This window comes from Lygodium microphyllum, chromosome 4 (assembly GCF_053477565.2).
Source record: "Lygodium microphyllum isolate KBCC chromosome 4, Lygodium_microphyllum_v1.1.10, whole genome shotgun sequence".
NCBI classification, from domain to species: Eukaryota; Viridiplantae; Streptophyta; class Polypodiopsida; order Schizaeales; family Lygodiaceae; genus Lygodium; species Lygodium microphyllum.
In genome coordinates, this window is record NC_141138.1 from 35045082 (window position 1) to 35070229 (window position 25148).

Consider the following 25148-nt stretch of genomic DNA (forward strand, 5'->3'; position numbering starts at 1 on the left):
AGAAATCGAGGAAGCATACAGAATATCCATGCTTTGTATGTTTCTCCTCTTGTCTCTATTTTCTTTCTTATTCAATTTGTGTTCCCTTTAGCTTAGACTAATAATTGGCTATTGCATGATGAATGCTAGCGCCACACACACACACACACACACACACTCTCTCTCTCTCTCTCTCTCAGACACACATACATACACTGTGTGTGTAAAAAATCAAATATGCACACTTGGAATAGGCTAACAAAGGAGGGTGATGAAGCACAAGAGCATGGCTTAAAGAAAAGGGGGTGTGGCAGTAGAGTTCCATAGAAGCTTTGTTGTCCATCTCCACCGTAAGTGCACCTTGAATCACTACAACATGGAGAGCCAAAGAAGCCTTGATGTTGCTAGCTTGACTCAATACAGACCCCATGCTTGATGTTGCTAGCTTGACTCAGTAGAGACCCTTGATCAACTTACCTAAGGTAGAGGGGTTGGATAGTAGGATCTTCATTTCATGTGAAAAGAGGGAGATTTTTAGGGAATTTCCACATTGCTCTTGTCACCATCATAAGCTACCTGTAAAATAAATGTTGGCAATCATTGAGCTTTCCAATCCATGAATGGAAGCCGCATGATGAATTTGCAATTGCGAAAGAGTGTCTATTCAACAGATGCATATGGGGCTTTTCTTTCTCGTTCGCATTGGCAAGCTGGAAGCACCTGGCACCACCTCCACGTACGGTCCCACCGCTCTAAGGTGTTTGATGATATTCACCTTTGATTTCCTGTCTGAAAGACCAAAAGGTGACGTTCAGTCTGTTCGCCAATCAATACAAGAGTCTGAGATTCCTGTAAGCGTTGCAGGAGCCCCCCTGCTCGGAGGCAATTCCGGCCAGCTTGCATGGAGCGCCATGGGAGATACCTTGCCAGCAGCAGGCGACATTCCGGCCACCTCCTCGAAAAACGCGCATGGCGCAACCTTGAGATTGTGGTCTCGTCCTCCAAGAAGATGCGCATGCTATCTTCTAGTCAGGTAAAATGCAGACATGAAGAGGCGCACATAACATTTGGGCATTGCACTGGTTATTTACTTTAATAATCAGTGAATGAAAAATCTTTGCACCAGCCATTTCAGGGGATGTGCACAGGGATGAGAATCCACCCAGGTATGAATTGGCAATTGCACGCAGGCTACCACAATATAGGTGTAGGCTTTCAGGGTGAATGAGTCAATACAACATATCTGCGGAAGAGAGGAGGCATTGTGCATAAAGAGTTATTTTGAACAGAAGACACATTGCATTATATTAACTTCACACATCTTTTCTCAGCATTGTCGGGTAGAGATGCCGGAGTCCACACAAACTTGGAGTATCTGGAAACGCACTACTGGACAGTGGGCTCAAGAAGTTCGTATTACGGCATTGGCTTTATGATACCCTAGAGATGGCCTCTTTCAAGCTCTCAAGCCTGAATTGATGTCGATCCCTGGCAATCTAATGTGTGGCTATGGACAGAGGGCTCAAGGAGTTTGGGTTGCAGCACTGGCTTTACAGCATCCTAGAGACAGTCTCTTACAAGCCCTAAAGCCTGAATGGATATCGGTCTATGGTAATCACATGTGTGGCTACATTTTCTCATTTGGAACTGGCCCTTTCTCTTGGTCTAGCAAGAAGCAGGTTCCTGTTCTAGGTTCTTTAGTTGAGGCTCAGTACCGGCTTTATATGATATATCAAGACTCTCGATTTCCCTGAGATTCAAAGATGCAATAGCCATGAAGCACAGGAAAATGCAGCAGATCCCGACCCTAGAGAGCAAAGAAGAAATATATATTGGGTGCAAGATTCTTGCCACCAACCCCTGCTTATTATGACTTGATTAGCACCCTCAAGCTTGAACTAGAGAGCCTTGTGGAATTTGCTTACTGCCATGCAAGCCAAGCTGAACCCTTTGGCGTCTCATACTGCCAGGTGATCATTTGTGCTACTAGCTGACCCTCCACTGGCTAGTGTTTAACTTATGGCATTGGCATTCCCATTGGCTTAGGGAAAATTTATTGCCAAGAAAACCACACAAGAAAAAAGTGTGAGAGTGTGCAACAGAAGACACTGAGAGAGAATGGAAGAGAGACTAAAGAGGAAGTAGATAAATTTGCACTGAACTTGAAAGAATGCTGAACACAAAGCAGACTGATTAGTCCCTGCACGCAGCCCAAAGCGTTAATGAGGGTACGGGATCAGGTTGATGATGGAGATGAGCACCGGATGATGGAGAAATTCCATGGGCTAACGGAGAGTGCTGAATTCTGGATGACAAGATGGCTGTCACTGTGTGGGGGATGCTATAAATAGCAGAAGCAGCCCCAAACTGGCTGACTGCTGCATGAATATGCCAAAAAAATGGCCGGTCTGGTCCCGGCACTGCAGTTAATGCATCAACTGATGGAAAAGCTGTTTGCCAGCCTGCCTAAAAACTGGGCATTGCAGTGTGAATGCAGCCTCTAGTAGTCTAAAAAGGAAATGCATTGAGTTGGTCCATAAAACAGCCAGTGTGAACACACGAAAAACTGACTGAAAAGTGTAATGCATTGAAATGCACACTCTAGAAAGAGCTGTAACCTATGTCAAAACACATGAAATGATGGACAGACAAAATGTTAGAGCTCCTATCCTTGTTTGACTTAGATTGAGGTTTGCAGGTAGGAGATGATTGCGCATGATACAAATGATTGTGAATACCCTACTCTCAAATCTTGGATATGGCTGAAGGCCAAAGAAGATGGATTGGATCCGAGGGTAGGAGAAGGAATGCCAAAGTCCATCAATGAAGAAGCTCCTCACGATCTTGGGAATCTCCCTTTGAAACACAAAGGGCCAAGGAATTGATAGCTACATCACCGATATTGGTCCCCTTTGAAGGGGATCGGGGACACGAGGGAACAACCAAAGGAGAGGTGGGTGATGGGATGGAACTTGTGGAAGGGGTGGTGCACAAATGGAAATGAGTGCAACAATGGAAGATTACCTTGGAGGGCCATGCACAAACAAAGGGGAATGGAACCTATATTGTCCTTGCTCCTAACAACTTGTTGCTAGAATGGATCTTGTAGAAGAATCCTCAACAAAGACAACTTGGCTGGTGAAGACATGAGTCTAGTAAGGCCATGATTGAGGGGAGCGGGAAATCCTAATCTAGAAGTTGTAAGATTTCTGAAATAGCTCCATGATGATCAGGCGATAGCGGTAAAGTGCCAACACTACAACAAGTACTAATAAAATGCCACCAGCATGACTACATTCTCTAATATACGAAGATCCTAAAGCCAATCTCCTCGGGGAGTCATATGACTCATAGCACCATTGTCAATGAGCCAAGGTCTGGCAAGACAATAAAAGAAGAAGGCTTCTCCATCTCATGGATGCAAAAGAACATAAACTCATAGGTAATAGTTGGGGTAGAGGCAAAGGAAGGCTTAGATGATTTAGCTCCATCCTTCACTTTTAGATGAAGGTGAGCTATTTCCTCCAACACTTCTCCTTAGGATAGATGCCCTTCCCATAGTGTGAATAGCATGTCAAAACAAAGAGGGCATTATCAATGTCCTAAGGGATTTGGCCACAGTCTCTTTGTGAAAAAATGTGATGACCACTTAGAAATCAAGGATCCCTCACCTAACAGTATAATAACTAGCCCAACACAAACGTATTGGACCCTCCTTTCAGACCACTCTCTTCCAACCAAAATCCTCATGCTTAAAACTACTTCAATCTCGTCCTCTAGACATAATTGACTACCCTGGCCAGCACAAGATGTATTAACCCTCCAAATAAATAGATCTCTCTTCCACTCTCTTCGAACCAAAATCCTCGTGCTTAAAAATACTTCAATCTCGTCCTCCAAACATAACCAACTACCCTAGCTAGCACAAGATGCATTAACTCTCTTGACAAACAGATCTACATTCATCCCTACAGCTACCATCAAAAGCAAAAGGCTTTCCAGCACAAGATGCATCAACTCTCCTGACAAACAGATCTACATTCATCCCTACAGCTACTATCAAAAGCAAAAGGCTTTCCATTTCTAAGATCATTATCATGTATGGAGAGGGGGTTACTCTCTCTGATTGCAGTGATTTTGATTGGGCAAGTGATGTAGATTCTAGACGGCGGTCCACTGCAGGTTATGCTTCTCCCTTGGATTGGGAGTTATCTCATGGAGCATTAAGAAGCAGCCTATTTTGACCCTTTCTTCTACAGAGGCAGAGTATCATGCTTTATGTTTTATAGCTATGGAGTCTATTTGGCTCCGCTGCATGTTGGTGGAGATAGGCTTTTCTCAACCTCGACCTACAGAGCTGCGTGTGGACAATCAAAGTGCCCTAGCTTTGGCAAAGAACCCTATGTTTCATGCTTGCACTAAGCACATTGAGGTTTAGTATCACTATGTTTGAGAGTGGATCTTGGATTTTGAGTAAGTGGTGGCCTACTGTCCCATGGAGGACAATGCAGCAGATCTCTTTACGAAGCCTTTGTCCAAGGCTTCTATGTTTTATCACGTGAGGTTGTTGGATCTTCAAACACTCCCAGGATTTGAGAGGGGATGGTAGAATGCCTATGTTAGTTATGCTAGTTTGTCATCTCCTGATTGTGAGCTCTTGTTAGAGTCTAATGGAGATATAGGAGCTATGGCAGTTTAGGTGCATTTTCTTTATTTGTCGGCTTCTTGTATGCATTCTTAGGTCAGTTATTGTCTTCCACAGTCAGCCTGCACCTGTTGGACATTGTCATTGTCATTTGGGATTTTTTCGGGGTCACCCCTATTTCTCTAGCATTTTTTTCTTTAATGACCAGCATTTATTGTTGATGGGCAAGCATTTATGGCCTCTCTTGGTGCAGGTCGGCCAAATTTGGGTATTTATGGCTATTTATAGCCAGCCCCTCCACTTGGCAGACACACACACTCTTTAGTCTTCAATCTTCCCTTTGCAAGGGCACACTCGTAACGCTTTGACACTTCGTGCTTGGTGTTGCCGTCATTATCAGCCAGATCTGGTGCCCTCACTGATGCTTTGGGTTGCATGTTGGGACTGATCAGTCTATTATCATTGTATTAGCAGTCTTCTTCAATCAGTGCAATATTCTTTCTTCATTCTTTGCTTCCTCTCTTTCTCTCTCTTTGCTTCTCCTTGCATTCATGTTTCTCTTCCATTGCACACTCTCATAGTCACGAGCTCCACCCAGTCTTCAAAACGTTTTTTTCAGTTGCATGGACAAGTTTTTCCAAGCGACAACCTTTGAAAACAATTTCCAACATTATCGGGCTTTATTAAAGTAAATTTTAGAATATTTATTTTGAACATTAATTTAATAACTAATAATTATTTGTGGCTAAAAAAAACTAACTGGCCAACAATTAAATTGCATAGGCCAATTTATCACCTAAGTGATGTTGAGCATTCATTAGCTTGGAATCGGTATTAATTAATCAATCAATGCCAATTCCCTAGTATCACCATTGACACTAATGGCTAATTAAATATTCTAGGCCAAGTTCTGACATTAGGTATCACCTAGTACCTATCAAGCATAACTTGCTACAACTTTTTGCCAATGTCACCCACCATTGATCACCGGGGTTACTAAGGTCTCAATGTCACTTAATTGACTTGCATTTCACATGTGTACCTCACATGTGCATAACTTAATAATGCCGAAGCTAAGCATAAAAATACACATCCTTGTGACATATCTCCCCCTTCAAATCCTTGCAATCGTTCTCTATTGCATTGCCAGGTGACAAAAGCAAACTAATACTAAACTAAAAAAAGCCTAGACATCATAGTCAAATAACATCGGTCGCTGCTGTTCTACTATGCTACTGCCTAACTCATGCTGAAATTTCCAGCCCTCATAACTAAGTCATAATTGATCAAAAAGAAACTCTAACTACTGTTAGAACCATTGTAGATGAATCCATTAACTTTATCTCAAAAGTGTTTTGACAAAACAATGTAAAGCATAACCTAAGCATAAACCATGGTTGCACTATCAGTGGCATTACTTCGCATGCGGCTGTCCATAAAAACCAGCTTAATACCATTGAAAACTAATGACCATACACTGAAAACCAGCAACTAATAATCAGCCTTTGATGATCATAATCTGACGACCATAATCTAATTATCATACATTGATGCAAATGTATAGTTTCAGAGCTGCAGTGAAAACCATAGCCATTTGCATACCAACTATAGTGACTAGTACATTGAATAGTGACCTCTTGGCAAACGTACTATTCACAAATAGTACCTTGGATGCATGTTGAATGCACCTGAGATCCACTATATAGTAGGTCTATCCATCACTAGAGGAGTGGAAGTGCTACCTTCCCCTTGAGCATCAGACAATGCTTTGGGCCTTCGAAGCTCCGTTGAGCTTGATCTAAAATTGGCTCCAATTGAAAGACTTCCAGATAAAGTTGCAATGATTGAGAGTGGTTTACCAAGTCATGCTCTTCTATTTATTTGGCATCCATTGGTAAATAATTTTGAAATTCACCAAGTACCTTGTGGAAAATTTACCTTTAATCTTCCTTATTTTCAGCTTGCTACCTATTGGGACAATTCCTTGCCATGTGTCTCTCCTGTTCATATGCAAAGTATTTATTTGCAGCCATTAACTCCTTGTGTTGTGCAAGTGTTTTCCAAGGTTTTCCTTGCTGTTTTTGCTTTTCTCAACTCTATTTGCAGAATTGCCCCTCTTTTCAACCTTTAAAAACTTCTTAGACGGCTCCTTATCATCATCTTGGAAGCTTGAATCCTTTCCACACAGCAAGGCATCGGTTGTATTTGTCATCTCTATGAGTTGTGACATGCTGGTCACGGTAGTCTTTATGCAAAAATCCCTAATTCCTTTAGGCAGCCCACAACAATACTTCTCCAGTTGCTCATGAAGAGGGATAACTCGATAAGAAGTAAGGGGCAGCTATGCATCCCAAAACTTCTTATTGTATTGCTCCAAATGTTTGCATTGTAATGCATTCAACTTATTTCAAGTCGTTATAATATCCGCTTCAAAGGTGCTCGTCAACCAATTGGAAGCAAACATTTACTTAAATTGTACCCATGTTGTGTTAGAGATTGGCATTTCCTAGATAGGCAGTTCCATTTGTGAGCATTTTTCTGCAGTTTGGCTGCCATACAGGTGACGTCAGCATATGCGACACGTGGTAGTCTGGCCGCCATACATGTGACGTTAGCATAGGCAACACGTGGCACAAAGGTGCAGTTGGTTAGATGCTGGGTAGTTGGCAACCTGCATTATTTATGGCATTTCTTTTGGGCTATTTATTTGGCCTAGCCTCCACACACTTACATAGTTTTGATCTCAGGTTTCTAGATTGCTGATCGTGGAGATTGCCCTCGAGGTTCATAGTGTGAGATCTTTGAGGTGGAGACATATGTAGATATACACTCTGCGCCCGTGTACATATCTGCATCCTTATACAACATTCTTCATTGTAGATTTTCTGCATTTCACTCTCTTTCTCTCCTCTCTCTGTTCACTCTTTGTCTTGGTTATATGCTTCCGCACTGCTTTAGTTTGACATGGTATCAGAGCATTGAAGGACCGGACCCACCTAAAGATGAGATTTTAGCATGACACAAGGCTGTGTTTTCAGCGTTTAAGGGCGAGTAGGAGGGCTGCGCATCAGAACAAGGCTGAGACAAGCGTGGGCATGTGAGAAAGGAGCAGAGTTGCTGAAGCTACTGCCATAGCAGCTAAGAAACGTGTTTCTTTGAGTTTGAAACTTACGAAACATTTCTTAAAGTACGAAACGTTTGTGAGAGTAAAAAACGTGGGTGTTTTATTTTTAAATTTTTTTTTGGTGAGTTGGAACTCAAAACATGTTTTTTTTGACAAAAACTATTGGGCAATGTTAAACATGATGATGATGATGTGTAATGACTCATGAGGGCTTAAGATTTTGGATAAGAGACTGATTTTTTTGTGATTTTGTTTAGTTATTGGACTTAGTCAATCTAATATCTATTCTTGTCTTGAGATTTGAATATTATACGACTTTATGAGTTATTTATGATATATTACGATTCATTCTCGATTTTGACATTTTGTCAGTTTGTTTTGAAATGAGAATCATGATGTTGCAACTTGACTAGTTCATATCATAGATAGGCTATTTACATGTTAATTTCAATTTTCTTTGTATGATATGTATGAATCATAATGTTTGAGTTCTAAACCATAGTATAGCTTGTCCAAAGACTAATTTTGACATAAGTGACAAGTCAATAATGGATCATGGGTATGTAACGTATAATGCATTATTCTCAATTGGCTCTATTATCACTCAAGCTCAATTAGCCATTCTTTGTTTAAGAGAGAGTTCCATAGAGGTTTAGAACCTCTTTCCCCAGTCAAAACTATTAAAAATCCTTATATAAAAAAACCAACGTTTCTTATTTTACCCCCTCTTGAAAGAAACTTACGAAACATGTTTCTGACGTTTTGTTTCTAACCGTTTCTAATGTTTTTGGCTGCTATGGCTACTGCTGATTTTTGCTGTTTGAGAAGGAAGCAGACTGTTTTGGGCCTTTAAGTGTAGATTTTACATTTTCATCACTTTCGGTGGGTGAAGAAGAAACAAGACAAGCAGTGAAGAGCCCTTGCTGGCTGCATTCACATAGTCAGAGGGGGATGCTTTTTGTGTTTTGTGTAGGCGTTGTAGGTAAATATGTCTTCTGAGGCTGAGATAGAGCTTCAGGTGATCATGGACCGGAAGATGTCCATGTTATTGGCTCTTTCATTAGATCAAAAGCTCGATGGCGAGAACTACCGCATCTGGCGGGTTATGATACTTGCCATTTTGGAGTCCTATGATTTGGGGGAGCTTGTTACGAAGGCTATTCATTGTTGTTGTTTATGAGATGAGTCCAGACTCTCGTCAAGTGATAAGGTGGAGTTGGCAAAGGCTCAGACACATTGGGACAAACTAAATGCTTGCATCTGCTTGTTTTTATTTCTCTTATGCACTACAACTGTGATCTCTCATATAGAGCATTTGATGGTGGCCCGAGAGATATGACTGGAATGTGATTAGATGTATAATCGCATGACCGTCATGAAATGAGTTTCTTTGGAAGTGCATATGAGGATTATGAGTGTCAACAAGTCATCTCCTATGCGGAAGCATATTAACAAGCTGAGGCAGCTTCAAATACATGTATAAAACGGAGGGAAGGTGATCACTGCTGAAGACATGGTGATAACTCTTCTTTCACAGTGACCGCCCCATTTCAGTGGTTTTTATTCCACCTTGATTATCTTAGGGCGGTTTGAGACTCTTTCTGGGAGGAGTTGGTTCCTATGGTCTTAGACCAAGAGGAGCAGTTGAAAGAGACCAATGCTTCTAAATCTAAGGCCTTGGTAGGTTAGTCCTTTCAGAAAAAGAAGGACCAAAAGAAGGAGGATAAATCAAAGAAGAACAAGGAAAAGGAGTCCACTTATCATATTTGTGGCAAGATAGGTCACTGGAAGAAGGATTGCCTCGACAAGGGGAAGAAGGAAAGAGAGAAGGAGAAATCTTCAAAGGATTTTTGAGCGGTGATTGCTTCCTCATCAACTGCTTTCCTCCACTTGGAAGTGGTTGAAAGCTTTTGATGCTGCGTTGATGGCCCCATACACTCCGGAGTGGATTGTTGATAGTGGTGCCTCTCGGCACATGACTCTTCAGCAAGTATTGCTCATCTGCGGCCTTTGCATGGCTAGATTCTCATTGGTGATAGTTCTTCTATCCCTATTTAGGGCCGGGGTAACATGCATCTTATTCCAGATAGGCAAGGTGGTGCCCATATATTCGAGGTGCTTTATGTGCCGGCCTTGGGATACCATCTACTTTCAGTGCATAAGATTTGTGCCCTCGACCTCTTGGTGGAGTTTGATGTGGATTCTTTTCAAATTCTTGATCGTGGATCGAGACAGGCCCTTGCTTTAGCTCATGAGGAGAATTGAGTCTATAAGTTGCGGTCTTCTTCTACCTTGACTTCTCTTCTTCTTACCTTTGAAACACAGTCCGAGCTTTGGCATGCTCAGTTTGACCACCTCAACTATGATTACCTTCGGAAGGCATCTAAGGGCGAGCTTGTTCGAGGTTTGCTAGATATTGTGGTAAGCTAGTAGCCTTGTGTATCCTACATTTGTGGGAAGCAAACTTGTGATGCTATTCTCAGTAAGGCTTCGAGGTGGTCTTTAGCACCCTTGGAGCTTGTTTCTATTGATCTTTGTGGACCAATGAGGACGGAGTCCCTTAGAGAAGCTTGTGTTTCATGCTAATTGTGGATGATTACGACAGGATGACATGGGTTATTTTTTGAAGTTGAAGTCGGAGCTTTCTCTAACTTTACAGATTGGTTGCTCTTTGAGGAGAACCGATTGGGTTAGAAACTGATTACCTTATGATTGGATAAGGGCAGCAAATTTGTTTCTAATGAGCTTGCTTGTTTTTGTGTAGATCGTGGTATCCACCAAGAGTTTGCCAATACAAACACCCCTTAGAAGAATGGCATCTTGGCATGGAGGAATTGCAGTGTGATTGAGATGATCCATACCATGATGGAGCATCAACAAATATCTTAGTGTCTATGGGTTGAGGTTGTGGCTACTACCGTCCACCTTCTTAATCGATCCTCTACTTCCGTTGTTGTTGATATAACCCCTTGTGAGGCGTATTTTGGGTCTAAGCCAGATGTTTCTTATTTTAGGGTTTTTGGGTGTGACAGTAAAGTTCACATATCGAAAACATAGTGTGATAAATTTGAAGTGGCCTCCAAAAGGCAGGTGTTTGTGGGCTATAGCTTGCAATCTCAAGGTTACTAATTGTATGATCGTGTTAAACAAGATGTTTACACAAGCCATGATGTTTGGTTCGTGGAAATTCCAACCTCAGAGGGGGGTGAGAAATACCCGGTTCTTGGAGATCCTGGTGATAGCTTGGCACTAGCGACTGTCCCTCTGTAGCTTGTGCCTCTTGAGGACTCTTCTTCGGATGAGGAGGTTAGTTCTTATCTACCAAACTCACCGATTGAACTCCAGCAGACGGTGGACCTTCCAAAGACTTTAGCAGATGGAGAGTGACGTGGCCTCCTCCTCGTTGGGCTTGTGACACTCTTCGTGATATAGGGATTGAGGGAGTCCTTAAGGAGTGGCAGCTGTAGGGTGGCCCGTGGCGTTCTCAGAGGAATCGGGCACACCATACCGAGCTTGTTTATTCTAATTACTGTTTGATGACTCGTGCCATGCAGGACTGGGAGCCCACCTCCGTGAAGGCGGCTTTATAGTGTGATCATTGGTGGAGAGCGAGGGAGCAGGAGTTGGAGTCGATTGAGAGGAATGGCACTCGGTATCTTGTGCCTAAGCGTTCTCATAAGAAGATCATTGGAGTCAAATGGGTCTTCAAGACCAAGTACCACAGTGATGGCACATTGGACAAGCACAAGGCTTGCCTTGTTACTAAAGGTTTTGCACAATGCCCAAGTATTGGTTTCCATCATACTTTTGCTCCTAAATCTTGGATGGCTACTATTCGTGTAGTTTTTGCCTTGGCTAGCTATAGGAGATGGCCGGTCTATCAGCTGGATGTGAAGTTTGCCTTCTTGAATGGGGAATTGAGAAGGAGGAGATCTATGTTGACCAGCCTCCAGGCTTCGGTTCTTCTGATGGTAAGTGTATAGGTTGAGGAAGGCTCTTTGTGGCCTTAAGTAGGGTCCCCGTGCTTGGAATGAGAAGATTGACTCGTTCCTCCAAGAGAGATTGGGGTATCGGCATTCCAAGGCCGACTCCTAGCTTTATTTTCACACCTCAAGTGGAGGTCATGTGTTGTTTGTCCTTTATGTGGACGACTTGATTGTGACAGGTGACCATGCCAAGATGGTCGAGTAGACGAAGGTAGCGCTTCATGAGAAGTTTAGATGACAGATATGGGACTTCATTTCTTTCTAGGTCATGAGATCTATCAGACTCTGAAGGGGATGTTTCTTTCCTAGGAGTGGTATATGCGGGAGCTCTTGGCTATGTGTGAGATGGAGGGATGCAAGTCTCTTGCAACTCCTATGGAACCGAATGGGAAGGCTACAACTCATTCCGATTCTCCTTTGGCGGATGCTACCTGTTACAGGCAGTTGGTTGGCTCCTTTATGTGGCTTCTCAATACTCATGTTGACTTATGTTATGCTATAGGTGTGCTGGCCGGGTTCATGAGTGAACCCAAGATGGTACATTGGTAGGCTGCTTAGAGGATTTTGCGGTTCCTATGGAGAATCCTTGATCTTGGGATCTATTATCCAATAGGTATAAGTCATGCAGACTTGGTACTTACAGGATGGAGTGATTCAAATTAGGCCAGCGATGTGGATCATCGGAGGTCCATGATCGGTTATTGCTTTACCTTGGGTGTCGGTGTTATTTCATGGAGTAGCAAGAAGCAACCCATGGTTGCCTTATCTTCAACTGAGATGGAGTATTGGGTGGCATCTTCTACCACATGTGAGACAATGTGGCTTTGCAAGCTCTTGGAGGAGCTTGGCTGCTAGCAGACAGGTCCTATTGTTCTTCAGTGCGACAATGAGAGTTGCATTGCCTTAGCCTGGAACCCTATGTTACATGCTCGAATGAAGCACATTGAGATCTAGTACCATTTCATTCGGGAGAAGATTCTAGATGAGACTATTGCTTTGGTCTATTGCAAGATAGGACAATCTTGCCGACTTGTTTACAAAGGCGCTTCCTCAGGCTTTACTTCAATAGTACTCCAGATCCCTTAGCCTTCTGCCCTGTCCAGGATCTGAGAAGGGGTGGTAGAGATTGGCATTCCCTAGACAAGTAGTTCCATTTGTGAGCAGTTTTTTGTAGTTGCAGCAGGAAGGACATGTGGCAGTCTGGCCATACAGGTGACGTTAGCAAGCGACAGTTAGCGCAGGTGCCACGTGGCACAATAGGTGCATTGGGCAGTCGGCTGCATTTAATGCATCTGACACACATTATTTATGGCATTTCTTTTGGGCTATTTATTTGGCCTAGCCTCCACACACTTACACAGTTCTAATCTCAGGTTTCTAGATTGCTGATTGTGGAGATTTCCCTCGAGGTTCACAAAGTGTGAGATCTTTGAGGTGGAGACATATGCAAACATACACTTTGTGCCCGTGTACATATCTGCATCCTTATGTAGCATTCTCCATTGTAGATTCTCTGCATTCCAGTCTCTTTCTATCTCTCTCTTCTCTCTTTGTTCACTCTGTGTCTTGGTCATATGCTTCCGCATTGCTTCACTTTGACACGTTGTTGGTGCTCTACCTTGCATTAGAAGTGCGGACCACCACTGCAATGCATTTCCCTTCAAGAAAGTGGTTGTCTTTTGAATCTTAGAGGATTCGGTGAAATTGCCTCCCAAATAGGTTGCATCAAACTGCTGAATGAAAGTCAAAGCTTTCAGCTTGTGCACCACTAAAGGCCTCAAACTTCACTCCTTTTCCACCCTCATCATAGTCCTTTGCTGCCCTCTTGGGAGTCAAATTATCATAAACTGGCTGCTGCAAAAAGGGTGCACTTGCTACCATTGCATCATAACTAGCACCATAGCAAGCATTTGCATGACCAACATTCATTCCTTGAGCCCCATACATACTAGGGGGGGTGCAGATACATTACCATACATGCCACTTGTGTCCCAGTTATCATGCCAATACTACCATATATGGGGTTTTGCATTCCACTTGCCATACCCGAATACATTGGGCCTTGCATTCCATGCATTGGTTGCTATATACTATAAGGAGTTGTATCATGCATCCCTATATGTGGTCCTTGATCCACCATAACATGAAATATACTACCACCACCAGAGTATCCTCGCTGCCCCATACTGTTGAGAAACCCTTCACCCTTCACCCTTCACCTGCATTTTGCGTTTAGGGTTTGTAGCCCTAAAAAGGGGCGTCATCCTACACTGACTGTGCCTATTTATAGACCACTCTTTTACTCATTCTTCACGGCTGATTCATTCAGTCCGTCACCTCTTCTCTCCAGCCTCTTCACTACCCTCACAGCCCTTCAGGAGAACATTGCGGTTCGTGGTTCGTGGCTGTCTTCATCATCTTCCTTGTGCTACGGCACCCTTCTTCCCTTGTATCACATTCAATCCATGATTCGGAACTTCATCATTCCATTCATCAGAGCTTCTTCTCTCTTCTCTTCTCTTCTCTTCTCCATGTTTACCGAGTTCACTCCGTGTTCCTCCCTGCAAACCCTATTGTCTCGCTGGTACGTCATCTTTTGACATGGTATTAGAGCTGGATCTGCTCACCTAGCAGCAAAGATCCTCCACTTCAGTGAAGGCAAAGATGGGTGGCGGGTTCGGCTTCCACTTCTCTTCTTCTTCCGGTGCATCAAGATCTTGTTTTTGCAGATTTCAGGTGTTTCAGCTTGCTACCCACACCCGGTTCACAGAGGACATCTCAGCCGAAGCTGTCCATTGCTGTCTCCATCAGTTGGTGCCTGATTTCCAGCCCTCTTCACGCAATTTGGAGCTGATTCTAGCCAGGTGATTGTTGTTCCTATGCAGACCTGCTGCCGTACAGCCTGCCACGTCATCACAATCTTACTGCCTGCGTTTTTAGTATTTCTCTCACGTGTTGCCTACGCTTTTAGTCTTTCTCTCTCCTGCAAGCTGTCCTACCTGCGTTTTTAGTATTTCTCTCTCCTGCAGGCTGTCTTGCCTGCGTTTTTAGTCTTTCTCACTCCTCACTTGCTTTTTTTTTTTTACTGGTTGCAACCTCTTACTGCCCGTCACATCCTTCTCCCACTGGCAGCTCACTTCCAGCCCTTCCACCCCTTGAGGCAGACATTGTAGTTCGTGTTTCACACTGTCCTCACACCCCTTGAGGCGGACATTGCGGTTCGTGGTTCATGGTGACTGACCTCTTCCTTCTTCAACAAGGCACATTGGATCCATGGCTTCTTTACCAAAAAAGATGACCAGACTACTGGGTGCTCCTATTGTGGCATTATCGGACACACCACCGATGCTTACCAACTTCGACCTTTGCTCCCCACCCCCCGGAAGTATATGCATCTTCCACCAGGCACTCCTTGTATCACCTCTCCTTTCTGGGCCATAGAGATTGTTTTGCATCGGCTATCAGAGTACTATACTCAAGGCAATAAGACGCATTTGATGCGCACGAAGTTGTTCACCCATCCTCTACTTTCTTGGGGTGGCTATGTTCGACTAGTCATCTCTTCTACTGATACCCAAGATCTTCAGGTACCACCTAGATCGGGATCTCTAAGGTTCAGTCGCGACTTGATGACGAGGCCTTCGTATTCCTTCCAGCATGGATGCACAGAGCTAGTGGCTTCTCTCCCGAGGTTGAGTTTCGGGTTCTCCAGTTCACTCTGTCTACTGTTCTTTGCTGCAGGTTCCCTTTCCGATGGAAATCTTGGATCTTAGGGATCCTCTACCTCCTATGCATTTCATGTTTTCATCATCTTTGTACTAGGGCGCTTGGGCAAGTGAACAATTTCCCCACAAGGGACACTGTCCAAGTGGCACTTGTTGCACGAGCATTTTTCAGCCTGTAGCATTCCATCTCCACCTCACTCTTCTCTTGTTCCCCTTTTTGGACCTGAGAGGGGGTGCTGAGAAACACTTCACCCTTCTCTTGCATTTTGCGTTTAGGGTTTGTAGCCCCAAAAAGGGGCGCCATCTTAGACTGACTGTGCCTATTTATAGGCCACTCTCTCACTCATTCTTCACGGCTGATTCATTCAGTCCGTCACCTCTTCTCTCCAGCCTCTGTACTATCCTCACACCCCTTCAGGAGGACCTTGCGGTTCGTGGTTCGTGGCTGTCTTCATCATCTTCCTTGTGCTACGGCACTCTTGTTCCCTTGTATCACATTCACTCTATGATTCGGAACTTCATCATTCCATTCATCAGAGTTTCTTCTCTCTTCTCTTCTTTTCTCTTCTCCATGTTTGCCGAGTTCACTCCGCGTTCCTCCCCGCAAACCCTACTGTCTCGCTGGTACGTCATCTTTTGACACATATTTGCATGCATGCCTTGCTATCCAAGATCCATTGCATTGGCACTACCAAGATGGCCTTGCATTTGCGTGTTTAGTACATCTTGTTGTCCTGAAGCTCTAGAGGAGGACTTTCCCTTGTTTCTCTTGCTGTCCTTCTTGGAAAAATTCAAAAACTTAGTAAATTGAGGATCCTTTGCCAATTGTGCAAATATATCAGCTGCTCTCCTCAAATGATCTTTGAGCTGGTTATCAAATTCTTCTTCTTGCTAATCATCAACACTTAGTGGCCTAGAGGGACCTCGTTTTTGGACATTTTCTCCTTGCTACCTAGGCTGCATGCCCATCCTAAGATGAGGCATTGCATTTCCTCTATTGCTTTGTGTACCTTTAGATGGTGAAGCCACCATGACTTGAACTCAAGCCACTGAATGATGACATGCTTGCTGTAAATGCACTCAGCTGATCACAATTCGAGCAATATGCAACTTTACTAACTTGCATACAAGTGTCTCGGGCCCCCCTACTTGAGGGAGTTGATAGTATCTTGGCAATGGAACCATGCGACAAGTCTTCCTTCTCGGAGAGGGTGCTAATGACTTGATTAATCAACAATTACAACAAGTATAAAAGTCACATAAAATGAAAATACAAATGCTACCACTTAATCTTGGACAATGGATAGCCTGTTGGCCCTAAAATTGGCACGCCTTGTGGTATTTCTTTATCTTGAATTGCAATTTAGATGGAAAACAATGAGATTCCCTGAATCTTCTCTGCCCTCCAATTGCCTCTTTCTATTCTAAACGACCAGCAAGCCTTCAAACCAATTTGCCCCTTGGTTTACTTGGGGATTAGCTTTCAATTGTGCTCCTTGGGTGACAAATTTAGCTCTAAATGTTTGCTGGCTCAATGGCCACTTGAATCTATTGAAATTGTCCTAATTTCAATGATTGAAATTCAAGTCTCTAGGCCTTCAATTTTTGAGTACACTTCCCTAGGTGACTGTCAAACCTTAATTTTTACTGTAAAATTAGGGTTTACAACAGAGAATAGTCAAAATCTCCACCTTCAATGGGTGATTTTACTGAAAATTATTGAGGAAGATGAGAATAGGCTGGAGGATGAGAGAGAATGGTGAGGAGATAGAAAAATTTAGACTTGCATCATGTGAAAATGGAAGAAATCAACTGTTGCCCTGTTTAGACAACTATGAAAGCTTTTTTCACTGATGGAACACACCAAATATCAAAAACGTTTTTTCCACTTGCATGGGCAAGTTTTGTCAAGTGACAACCTTCCAAAACAATTTTCAGTATTTCCTAACTTTATTAAATTAAATGTCAAAATATTAATTTTGAAAACTAATTTAATAATTATTTATGGCTTTAAGAAAAAAGCTTGGCTAACAATTAAATTGGCTAGGCCAATTTATAACCCAAATAATCCTGAGCACTCAAAAGCCCAGAACTAGCATTAATTAATTAATTAATGTCAATTCTCTAGTGTCACCATTGACAGTAATGGCTGATTAAATGTTCTAGGCCAGGTTTTGACACAAGGTATGGCATAATACCTATAAGGCAGAGGCTTATTACAACTTTGGCTAATGTTACCCATTGATCATCGGGGTTACTAAGGCCGCACTGTCACATGTGCACAACTTAATAATTCCAAAGCTAAGCATTTAAAATACACGTCCTTGTGACACAACCACAAAGCACAAAAAAATAGCAAGTCGATTAGGTTGCCTAGGTGAAATGTAGCTACCCAAACATAGAAATATGCCACCTCACTAGCAAATGTGCCACTCTAAAAAAGAGGTGCCCAACCCATGAGACATGTAACAAAAATATCACCAATAGGGTCTTGTTGCATGTGTATAGTTCATCGTCTTGGTGCATGTTTATAGATTATTGCTGCCTATTGAACAAGATAACCATCAAACATTGAATGACATCCTAGATAGTATGGAGAGAGCTGCAATTTTCAGCTGTGTAGACTTGAAGAGTGAGTATTTTAAGATATGCATAAGAAAAGAGGATGTGCGGTAGAATTCAAGACCATTTTGACTTGCATGAGTTTTTAGTGATGCCATTTGGGTTGACAAATACTCTTGCCACTTTTAATGAGAGGATGGATAGAATATTATATCAACATAGATCTTTTGTAGATACATTCTTTCATGACATTATTGTTTATTCAAAGAGTGATCTTGTTAGTAATCATGTTTGTCATGTCTTGTCATCTCCTGCTTGTGAGCCTCAGATGAGGACTTTAGGAGCTCTGACCTGTCTACCACTTGTTTTGATGGAGAAGGTAGTTCATTCTAGAGCATGTAGTTTATTGCATCTCAGTGCATTTTCTCTTCCAATCGAGATTTTATGTGCATTTTCCATGGCATTTTTGCATTCTTTAGCCTCCCTCATCTGTCGGACATTGTCCACCCTTTTCGGGATTTTTTCTGAGCATTTTTGGCATTTTTCAGCCATATATTTGGCCCCAAATTTCAGGTCGGCCAGTTTTTGGGATTTTTGGCTAGTTATAGCCATTTCCCACTTGGCAGTTAGTTAGATTATCATCTTCCCTCCTTCCTTGGTAGATGCACAGTTCGATTCCATCATCTTCCGCCGTCTTGTTCAGTGCAGGCTTCTTTTCTTCTTCTCTTGCAAATTGTCTCTCTCTTCCTCTGTGTTTGAGTTCCTCCTTTGCGTACTCTCCTCTCACATGGTATCAAAGCATGGTATTTGAGAGCGACACAGAGTTCGTGAGGCCATCCACATCTGCGTTTGCTGAAAATGCAAGCTCTTGATGGCGATTGCATCTAGTGCTTAGGCATCATCATCATTATAATCTTCCCTCCTTTGTTGGCAGGTGCACACTCGGACTCCGTCATCTTCATCCACCTTCGGTGTTGCTGTCATCATCAGTCTAATTTGGTGCCCTCACTAATGATGTGGGTTGCGTGCAGGGACTGATCAATCCTCCTTTTGTGTTCAGCATTTGTTCCTTATTCAGTGCATGTTTCTTTTCTTCTTCTCTTGTAGATTGTCTCTCTCTTCCTCTGTGTTTGAGTTCCTTCTTTCGTTGTGCACTCTCATAGATGTTAGCACAAAAATCATTTGCAATAGTCTTTGATAAACTCCACAAGCATAGGCTTGCCATAAACAGAAAGAAAAGTGAATTTTTTGTGGAGGAGATTTACTTTCTTAGGCACATTGTCTCTAAGGATGGAGTGCGTATGGATCTTGCTAAAGTTGAGGTAGTTTACAATTTGCCAAAATTTAGAATAGTGCAAAGGTATATGTAATTTTCTTGGTCTATGTTCTTATTTGTAGCATGTCAAGGCGCAACTTTAGAAAAGCTGCAATGCAACTCTGATGATGGCTACAACACTTCTATTATGCGAATGATGATACAAAGCACAAGATAAATACATAATGTCTGAATCAAACTGTAATCACCATCAAGAGAAGAAAGTCACCCTCTTTGAAAGTGGAAGGAAAAGCTGGAGGGAGTCACCCTCTCCCTGTCAGCCCGAAGTAGTAAGGGAGGGTGTACCCAAGCCGATCTTGAGTAGCAGGTACTGAAGAACTGGCTGATTGACCTCCTTGGTCAAAATAATTGCAAGGTTGTCACATGATGGTACAAACTCTTGGTGAATAGTGCCTAGCTCAATGTGCTTTCTGCTGAAGTGAAAGTGTAATCCAATGTGCCGGGTTACTAGTCCGTGCAATCGCACTCTAGTTATGCAGTAGATAACAGTCAAAGCAAGAAAAGGGAACTAAAGCACCGACAGTAAGCTCCTTAGATAGATGGCCTTGGTAGTGCCATTGTAAAGAGCCCTTTACTCAGCCTCATCCGTGGAAACTGCCATCATCTCTTGCTTACGGCTTGGCCAAGAGATGGGAGCGGTGCCCAAGGAAAAGATGCAGCTGCTGTGGAAACATGGAGTATTGGGATCTTGTGCCCAATTAGAATTAGTGGGACTGATCGAGAGTGTCCTTAGATAAGTCAAGGTTGTCTCGGTACGTAGTACGGATTGATCGGTACGGTACGTATCCGTACGGTTTAGTACGAAAAAATGGGCACTTTTTGGCCACTCTCCTTTAAGTCTACAAATTTTTTTTTTTTTCCTTCTTTCTTTCTTATTTCTTCCCCAAGTCTGTCTCTCTCAAGCTTCTCACACCCTCTTTTTCTCTCAAGCCTCTCCACTCTCTCTCTCTCTCTCTCTCTCTCTCTCTCTCTCTAGCCTCTTCCTCTCTCTCAACTATAGTTGCACTAGTACCACGTACGAAAGGTTTGATACTATCTATACTTTAGGTATCGTACCTTACGTATTAGTACCATAAGGAACCAACTTAATGGATACATCTTTCCCATTCGAACTGTACTTTGGGACAAGCTAAATGCTCCTTATATTAATATGATTCTCCCACTATCCACTCCTATCTATGTAGTTATAAGTTGTAGGTAGCAGTAGTGCATGCTGCGCATACAACATTAGGTTTTGGCATGCTACCTCAAGTACTCATCTTAAGTACTCTAATAAGCATTGCTATTTAGACTTGAAATATCTATTCTATTATCTTTAGTCCAAAATAATCAAGTTATTTTTTTTCATTCTAATATCATACCATACCTTATAAAATCTTAAGGTACCATTTAGTACCATATTTTATTGTATCGTAGCGAATCGTACCTTTCGTATCTGACAACTATGAGATAAGTGGATAGCAGGATTGAGGGGCATGGCCATAGGCCGTGTTTGATCTATGCAATACTGCTCCACTAACTAAAGAGCGTACTTTTGTTGTGACACAAAAATACTACTCTCGGAACAAACTATCTCCATCCCAAAAACTAAGACAACTGATGGAGCTTGATCATCTCAAGTGTAGCACTAAGCTGGGCTTTAATTTTTTCTATTGAGGTCAGTAGAAGGAAATCCAAGTGGTTGCTTCTCATAGAATTTTCCCTCCAGATAATTTTTTAGAAAGACACTTTTGACATCCATCTTGTAGATTAGCCAACCATGGTGAGCGGCTAGTGTAACCAACAAACAGAATGATGTCAACCACGGAGTTGAGGCAAATGTCTTTTTATAGTTAATACCTTGCTGATATTGAAACCCTTACATGACAAGGTGAGCCTTGTACTCGTCTAAAGTCCCATTAGCTTTTAGCTTTATCTTAAAAATCCACTTGGTCTCGATGATTGTCTTGTGACTTAGATAGTCCACCAAAGTCTAAGTGTCATTTCTGTTAATACTCTCTAGCTTCTTTTCCATGGCTACTTGCCATTGGGGGTGCTAAAGAGCCTCTTGCCAATTTTCAGACTTCGAATGTGCTATGTAGTCTGTTGTAAATAGGGATGCAAATGAAGCTTGGGGGGCAAGCTGGGCAAATCTTCTGGGGTCCTCTAAAGTGAAAAATGGGTTTAGAAGGTTGCCACTTGGCGAAAATGTCCATACAAACTGAGAAAACGTTTTTGGGGCTGGGTCTCAACTATTCAGTTAGTTTATAGTCTAGGAGAGAGAGAGAGGGAGCTGATGGTCCATTTTCTAATTCAAAGAACAATAATTTGCTATAGAAGTTAGTCATTTGGGGGATCTCAATAGGCAAGAGATAGCAAGAAGATACATGGTAGGTGTTGGCAATAGTATGGCTGATCAGGTGACAACATTTTGGAGGTGCTTGGTAGTAGGCGATTGCATTAAATGCAGGCTAGAGTAGGCAGTAGACAGATTTCAAGGTCTTTAAGGAAAGCAAGCAATAGGTAAGAAGCTCTTCCACCTTGCTCAATTTGCCTTATATTATAGCTGCACGAGGCTCTTGAGACTAGCAGGGTTGTAGTCTTTGATTGCAATGAAACTTGGTGAGTGGAAAGAATAGTATATATACTGCATCTGAGGTCATTTTGGCCTCTGTTCTGGACCTGCAAGTTTTCTCGATAATAGTTTTTAGATATACTATAGTTCGACTGTGTCTGTCACTTAGATTAGAGATTTCAAATCTATAAGGTTTCAAAAGTTTGCTAGATGGTAAATACAAAAGGCATTTGCATATAGATTGTAGATTGCAGTTATTATTGTGGAGTTAGTAAAAAGGACTGAGTTTAGTTGTGGTATACCTGGTATCAGCTTGCTTTACAGATTACAAGGTTTTCTATTTTGTTAAACTCTTATAACTCCAACTAGCTTATCAATAAAGAAGCTTGAAAAGGACAATTATCTTGCATGGAAGTTCAGGATGATAAAATTTTTGAAGGGCAAAGCAAAAATTAGGGTTTGACAGCCACCTTAAGACCCGTCTCAATAGGAGAAGCAACATATACTGAAATCAATGCTTGAAATTTGTGGAAATTGACAGGGATTTCAGATGCTAGCCCATCCATTGTAAATTGGGTAGCATTTGCCAGTTGGTGGTTTGATTTGTGCAAATCTTGGGTGAAAATCAAGGGACAATTGACTTAAATTGCTTGCTGATTGTATGTACAACAAGGGGCTTTTGGATCAGCAAGGGAGATTGTGGAATCTCAACTTGTACATTGCCCTTTAGCAATCAAAGTTATAGAAATACCGAAAGGGGCGCCAAAGTTTTGGGGCCAACCGGGTGTCTATTGTCCAAGATTGTTAAGGTAATGTATGTGTTTCGGTTTATACTCAATTATTAATTGCTGTAATTAAGTGCTTGATCAGGTTTCACTACCCTATCCGAAGAGGAAGGTTGGTTTCATGGTCCCATTGCTAGGATACTACTCAATCCTTTGATTTGGTGGGCTTGAGGCACTTGATTGCAAACCTAAGCTTTGTGCTAGTGCCGATTTTGCTCTCAGCTAAGAAAATATAGCAATATGTCTTCATACAATGATATGGGATTAAGGAGTGATGATGCCTCTTAGTACACTCACATGGGGAAGAAAGAAATGCAATGTCTAATCTTGGACAAGGCTTAGACCACGGACAACAAGAAGAAAATGTTGCTGTTGTGCAAGATGTAGGGCCTTTAAGGCATAATGGACTGATGACTAGCAAAGTGACGAGGAATTTGATGACCAGTTCAAGAATCGGATGAGGACAGTAGCAAATCTCTTTACTGAATTGGCTAAGGGTCCTTACTTCACCTGATTTTTAAATGCTTTGAAGAAGGACAGCAAGGGCAAGAAGAGGAAGTCATCTTCTACACCTTTGGGATAGCAAGGTGCACCGAAGGAATGCCAAAGCCTTCACTTGAAGCTTCCAAAGATGCTAATGAAGCAAAACAATTGGTACCTACGGGGCAAGGAATGCAAATGCAAGGCCATCATGGAAGTGCCAATCCAATGGATTTTGGACAGCCGGGCATGCATGCTATGATGGGGCAGCTAGGATACTTTGGTGGTGGCAGGATTTTTCATGCTATGGTTGGATAGGGACGGCATACGAGAATGTATGGCACAAATCCCTATGGTATGCAACAGCCAATGCATGGTGTGCAAGGCCCAATGTATTCATTTGGGTATGACTGGAAATGTGCAAAACCCTATGTATGGCAGCATTGGCTTGATGTCTGGCACAAAGTAGCATGTTTCGTAATGCATCTACACTCCTGAATGTTTACGGGGCTCAAGGAATGAGTGCTGGTCATGCAAATGCTCGGAGGAATCCTACAAAAATAAGGAGATCAGCTTGGGGATTGAGCTTTCCTATCTTATCATCAGGAGTGTGTGTAGGTACGATACTTGAAGTAGGTAGAGAGCCAAGGAATACTTGATATGGGGTCATCTAAGAGACTGCCATAGTAGGGCACCGGTTGAGAATGTACACCAAAGTGTTAATAGCCTCAACCCAAATGCGCTCAGAGAGCTGGTAAATGTGCTAGTTGAGCGGTGCATTGTTTGGGTGGCAACATTTTACTTAGCTGACCTGATTTTAGGTCTCTTTAGATATTGGATGACCTGCTTCTTTTTGTGCTTTGTGGCTGGCTATATATAGCCCCCACCTCCTCCTCCACATGATCATCTTGGAATCAATCTTGCATTTGGTGGAGAGAGGGACTGGAGAGACTGCAAAGGTTGCCTGCGAAAATGATGACATGGCAGTATGGATGCTGATGTGGCAGTCCGTATGATGACGTAGCAGTTGTAGTGTAGTGTGACTGAGGTCAGTAGAATGACAGAAAAGACTGGAAAACACAGCAAAAGCACACTAGGCTGTCAGAGCTCCCATGTGTTTGTTAGAGTTTGAGAGGAGTTCACAACCAAGAGATGATAGACTAACAACCCTAAAATAGGCAGGCTAATAAGTCCAAAGTCAGCTGCCTCTGCTCAGGGCAGAATTGTCTACAGACAAAACTTTAGAGAAGTCCAGGAAGTCTCTAGACAAAAAAAGTATAAAAAAAATCCCACATGCCCCAAGTGACAACAGTTAAAAATAAACTAGTAGCCTGCCTTGTTCATAACAAAAAGGCTCTTCCTATGCTATATACAAAAGTGCATACAGATCAAACACTTGTTGTATACAACTGTGAAGTACAACTTGAAACTTGTTTTTATGCTATACAAAAGAGCTCATGTGTGGTGTTCCCATGTAGTGTACAGTATAATTTCTATCGTTAGCTTTTTGTTGAGTGCTCATGGTTGTGCTTCAGCTTCCATCACATACTTGAACAGACCCATCCTTGTTTTGAACTATTAACAAGTGAACAATAGGGAGCTGAGCTAGGCCGAATCAATCCCTTTTTCAATAGATCATTCACCCGACTCATGATTTCTCCTTGCTGAGCCGCAACAACCTTGTAAGGTGACTTGTTTAGTGGACTACTACTTGGCACTAGATCAATAGGATGATCCTTGGGTTTTTATAGTGGAATTCCCTTGGCAAAGACATAGAAAAATAGTCCTTACATGTAAAAATGGCATTCACTCTTTATCCAGCTCAAGCACATTTATATTAGCCTCATTATTACTCATTTTATTAGCAAAACCAAGCACATTGAAATATGATTTTTCATTATTGAAGAAATTGCAGAAGCTGATGCAAGAGGGACAGACTTGCTTTCAAGTTTTACATCAAGACATGAGTCTT

At 42.3% G+C, this 25148-nt stretch overlaps 1 protein-coding gene across 2 annotated transcripts in view; it reads left to right on the forward strand.

The window, feature by feature from the left end:
* Positions 1 to 607: 607 nt before the first annotated feature.
* The window catches only part of LOC148036938 (uncharacterized), a 49168-nt gene continuing 24627 nt past the window's right edge, over positions 608 to 25148 (forward strand). Inside the window, exons 1-3 of one of the 2 annotated variants that reach the window (XM_087675864.1) lie at positions 608 to 736; positions 844 to 1012; positions 1311 to 1590. In XM_087675864.1, coding sequence (XP_087531990.1) covers positions 1588 to 1590 — 3 coding nt within the window. In that variant the 5' untranslated portion in view covers positions 608 to 736; positions 844 to 1012; positions 1311 to 1587. The remainder of the gene's footprint in view (positions 737 to 843; positions 1013 to 1310; positions 1591 to 25148) is intronic. The other variant, XM_087675863.1, reaches the window with a different exon arrangement.